The sequence below is a fragment of the Nematolebias whitei genome, chromosome 16 (assembly GCF_014905685.2).
Source record: "Nematolebias whitei isolate Nwh7 chromosome 16, NemWhi1, whole genome shotgun sequence".
Taxonomy (NCBI): Eukaryota; Metazoa; Chordata; class Actinopteri; order Cyprinodontiformes; family Rivulidae; genus Nematolebias; species Nematolebias whitei.
In genome coordinates this window covers 699,639-704,959 of record NC_056513.1, presented here as the reverse complement: position 1 = coordinate 704,959, position 5,321 = coordinate 699,639, and the positions used below count along the sequence as shown (strand labels likewise).

The following is a 5,321-nucleotide window of genomic DNA, read 5'->3' as shown; positions in this document are numbered from 1 at the left end:
CAGATGTTTTGTGTAGTCCAGATGTTTTGTGTAGTCCAGATGTTTTGTAACAAATCGCCCCTCGGGATCATAAAGATTCTTGAACTTACAAAGTCACCTCCAGGAACGGAGACGTGGGGGAACAGGCAGGAGGACTAGAGGTCAGAAATTGTATGTAGATAAATGTGAAGTTCCTTCATGCTCAGTAATCTATTACTTACTTTAGTAATAGATTACTGAGCATGCATCAGGATATCTATTACTTTGCTCGGTTCTATTCTTTTTCTTGTTCCTGTTTCTAAGCTCATAAGTACTGGAAAAGGCGACAATAAGGCCTTGATGGGTCTACGTGTTGTGTCCAGGTCTCTTTCAGGGCGGATTGTTGGAGGAGTGTGGTGGTTTTTCACGCTGATAATTATCTCGTCCTACACGGCCAACCTGGCTGCCTTCCTCACCGTAGAAAGAATGGTTTCTCCCATTGAGAGCGCAGAGGACCTGGCTAAACAGACGGAGATAGCCTACGGGACACTGGACTCTGGATCTACCAAAGAGTTCTTTAGGGTGAGGTTGTTTTCCTGCGTGCACGAAATAAAGACAAAGAATTCACATTTATTTCATTTTGTGAGAAACGACGCGTATTTTAATGAGCTCTAAGTATACCAACACATGTACTGATTTGAATCAGTACACTTTTACTAACGTCAATGTTTTCTTGTTTTCAGCGCTCCAAAATTGCCTTGTTTGACAAGATGTGGCAGTACATGAAATCAGCAGAGCCCTCTGTTTTTGTGAAGAAAACCTCAGAGGGCGTGCAGCGTGTCAGGAAGTCCAAAGGGAAGTATGCGTACCTGCTAGAGTCCACCATGAATGAATACATCGAGCAAAGAAAACCCTGTGACACCATGAAGGTCGGAGGAAACCTGGACTCCAAAGGCTATGGGATTGCCACACCCAAAGGATCTCCATTAAGGTGGGTGGATCAGTATAACAATGCTGGCAACCCTGTACTGCCATGTACCATTCACACTGCCAACCTGCTGCCGAGCGTCCTGTCCCCTCCCCACTTACACAGCTTTTTCTTCACATGACAAATTGTGAGGAAAATGTGCAGTGGCTTTGTGTTTCCCTCACTCTGCACACTCAGAAAACATCTGGAGACATTGACTAAGCACCTGGCGCCCTGCTCAGGTGTTCATTAGCCAGTGTGTGAGCTGCTGCTGTGCTCATGTGCAGCAACGCTTTGGAAAATTCAACCATCTCCAGTGGGGAACCCTGACTCCTGTCCCGAGCCTTTGTGCCATGTGCAGATGTGCTGAATGGGGCATGGCAGCTAACTCGTTGTTATAATAATCCACCTACCCTGATGACAGCTTCTCACGGTTTGTATTGTGTCGTGGTGGCCACCTCTGGCCAGAGGCCAGGGGTTGTTGCCGTGATGAACACGTGACCTTTGATTTCTGCACTTGTTCACTGTGACTACACGTCAGGTCTAAACAAGCTTGTCCTGGTATCATGATGTGTTTCGAAAGGATCGGCAACATTCTCTGCGTCTTGCAAAAGTATTCATCCTTTTATCCTGATGCATGCTCAATAATCCAGGTAGAAAAATCCAAGAAAGTTCTATCTGGTCCTCTGGACATTCAAAAAAAACAAAAAACAAAACAAAGCAAAAAAAAAAAATGTAGAAACGTTTCGTCTCTCATCCAAGAGACTTCCTCAGTCTGAGGTGCTGTTTTCAGCTCAGTCTCTTAAATAGCACCTTCTCAGAGTGGATCAACCAGTTTTGCTGCTGACAACCAGAACCAGTTGATCACATGGTCAAGAAGGACCATCAGCCTAACAATGGATCATTAGCACCTGATGGCTGTTTACTGTTCACAGAGGGCTGAGTGATACTAGCAATCACAGCATTGTAAGAGGGGGACAGTTGAACCCGGAGGCTCCACCCCTGTTTAATGATGGACGGTTTCTTTTCACAAAGATGGCCTCCTTTACTCCTCTCTCAAACCATCGTTCCTCTCTATCCAGGATGTGAACATCTTCATCCCTGAAAGAGTGACCTCTGACCTGGAGATGAGTGTAGACCACAGAGTCCTGGCCTGATGATGTTGATCTTCTGTGCTGGGCCATCCTTTTGGCCAGTGGCTGTTTAGTTTCCCCGATGTAAGACTGATCACCCTCCTGACACTGAACAACATACACAACATTACTCTGTTTGTGCCGGGGGACTGGATCTTTGGGATGAACCAGTCTTTAATGTATTTTGGGGTTTAAAAGTCACTGGGACGTTATGTTTAGAAAATAAACGTCTCAGTTTCTCTGATACTCCCTCAACATATGGAATGACCACTGGTCTGGGTCTGGGTTCTTCCTTTTCACCTGTTGGCTGACTGGAGTCCTGTTTGGGTTTCTTCTCTGCTTTTAGGAAGGCCCAGTTAGGATATCCACATTGCTCTAGAGCCTGTCTTGTGTAGGATTTCTCCTTCTGCCTGGCTCCCGAGCTAGTGGGGACGCTGTCTGCTCTGTGATACAGAGTCCTGATGACTCCTAACTTGTGCTCCAAAGGGTGATGGGAGTCAAACTGCAAATACTGGTCTGTGTGGGTGGGTTTGTGGTACACCTCAGTTTGCAAATGTCCTCTATCAGAGACTGAGACCTCACAGTCCAAGAAAGCCAACCTGCCATTTTTTACATCTTCTCGTGTGAACTTGATGTATTTATCCACAGAGTTGATGTGGTCAGTAAAATGTTGGACTTCCTGAGATTTGATTTTAACCCAGGTGTCGTCAACATACCTGAACCAATGACTTGGTGGTGTCCCTGAAAAGGACGTCAAGGCTCTCTTTTCTACCTCCTCCATGTACAGGTTGGCAACAATAGGAGAAACTGGAGACCCCATAGCACACCCATGTTTCTGCCTATAATATTGCTCCCCATATGTGAAGTAGGTTGACTGCAGGCACAGTTTCAAGAGTTGACACAGTTGTTCTGTGGAAAGCGTGGTCCTGCTGATCCACCCTGAGACGGTGCTATTTAAGAGACTGAGCTGAATACAGCTCCTCAGACTGAGGAAGTCTCTCAGATGAGAGACGAAACGTTTCTACATTTTTTTGTTGATTTGCTTTGTTTTTTTTTTTTTTTGAATGTCCAGAGGACCAGATTTAACTTTTTTAGATTTTTCTACCTGGATTATTGAGCATGCATCAGGATATGTAAATAGGAGCTCCGATACACAAGACAGAGAGCAAAAAAGCAGGAGGAGGACAGTAGAGGGAAGAAAACGAGTCCGCCTTGCACAAGAGCGAGTGAGGAAAAGCTGAAATTCAAACAGAAGGGATCCAAGTGGAAGGGAACCTGCAACCATGCCACCACACTTGTGTTCAGCCATCTTTAAACCAAAGCAAACATCAGTTACACTGAGGTCTTGACTTTGACTGGACTTCAGAACTGGCTCTTCCATCAGTGGAGTGTTAAAATGTGTTTAGGGACAGTGTCCTGCTGGAAGATGGACCTCTGTCCCATCTCAAATCTCTGGAAGACTCCAAGTTCCTCTCCAGATGCTGTCTCTGTTTTCCTCCATACATCTTTTCTTTACCTATGACCAAATTCTCAGTCCCTGCTGATAAAAACCAAAACGTCTCTTCTGCCACCTCCATTACTGTGGGAATGGTGCTCTCAACATGATGAGAGCTACTCTCAGAAAAGGTTAAATCAGGTCACCTGGACAGTTTCTTTTAGGGAGAAACGTTTCGTCTTTCATCCGAAACACTTCATGAGTCTGAGGCGTGCCAACCACATCTGTCAGATCAGATGTGAGCCCTCGTTGATGGATTTAACGCCGCTCTCTTTCACATGAAAGACGAAATGTTTCTCCCGTAAAGAATCTGCCCAGATGACGTGATTTAAGCCTTTTTTCTGAACTGTCTACCTGGATGATGGAGCTTTCAAACCTCTTGATGAGAGATGATGAGAGCTAGTTAACGAGAAGTTATCAGAGCTAAACCGAATCTTCAGAGCTCGTGCTTCTACAGGTTGGAGAAGGAAATTATGAACAGGACAAGTTCATTTCGTGTGAACAGAGGAAATGTATTTATACAAGAAAGTACAGAAAAAGTGTTGACCTTTAATTAGGTTTTTAGTGTGTGTGTAAAGAAGAGTTTGAGCCGTGTGCAGTAGAAGGTCACACAGCTCGACTAAGAACAAAGACGGCTGATGCTCCATCAGATGTCAGTCAGCTCAGTTTGAGGCAGAAACTCTTCAAACATTATTCAAATCTTTTCTGCTCTTGTTCTGTGAACCCCGATCATCTTTACTCCTCTGACTGTTCTCTTATCGTTTGTGTTCAGTTACTTTGAATCAAAATCTAATCTGCATGAATTCAAAGCTGAAAGGAAGGGTTAACAACAGGGATGAATACTGTTGCAACCTGTGCAGGTGAAACATCTGTGCAGAAGTCTTAGTGCATCGTTCACATCTGATGCATGCAGAAAGATTAACTGGAGTTTATTTAGCAGCACATATGTACAAATTCTTATTTAGGTGAAATAAGTTTATGCAGTTTATTTTAAAATCATGATATGCAGGCTTATTAAGACCTGGCTTAAAGTATTGTTGTAGTCTGTGAATGTGTCTCTTTATGTTTGTATTATTCTAATGAAATTTATTCAACTTAGTACAAAAGATCTCTTTAGACATATTTAGCTGCCATGTTCATATTCTTTAACAAGAATCCCTTGTTGTTTATTCTAATCCCTATTTTAATCCTCATGGCTTTAAAGCGTGTCATCGTTCAGAGTAGGGTGTGTCTAAACTGAAGGAAAACTCAGGTTTGTGTCAAGTTTTGTGATGTTTTGAGTCTGTGCAGTAAAATGATCTGCAACACATTCTTCATATTCTAATCATTCATTCATTCATATTGTAATCATATTTATGAATCACTCAGGTAAAATAAGAGAATTGTTGGGAGGACACTCAAATATAATATTAGTTCAAGATCTTTAGACTACATTTCATTTCTTTATATTTTGTTGCAGAATATAAATGTTGAAAATTGAATTGAAAGAACAATAGGGGAAACTAGTTTTGAAACATTCAAACCTTCATGAAAAACCTGCAGAGCAAATTTCTAAGATTTTTACCAAACCTAAAAAATCATTATTTGGTGTGACCAGTTTCCACAGCAACACAACTTAAACCTTCAGACAGAAGCCATCTTAGAAATCCTTTAAGTCTTCAAGAGTAGTTTTCTTGATTCCTTGAGGAGCATTTAAAACATGTATATATGTATATATATATGTATATATATATGTATGTATATATATATATATATATATATATATATA

At 42.2% G+C, this 5,321-nt stretch overlaps 1 protein-coding gene across 1 annotated transcript in view; it reads left to right on the top strand.

The window, feature by feature from the left end:
- Positions 1–5,321, top strand: part of LOC119422994 (glutamate receptor 2) — a gene marked incomplete at its 3' end in the record, with an annotated part of 67,779 nt that overhangs the window by 47,387 nt on the left and 15,071 nt on the right. The window contains exons 14-15 of the mRNA XM_037690405.1: positions 342–540; positions 702–949. Coding sequence (XP_037546333.1) covers positions 342–540; positions 702–949 — 447 coding nt within the window. The remainder of the gene's footprint in view (positions 1–341; positions 541–701; positions 950–5,321) is intronic.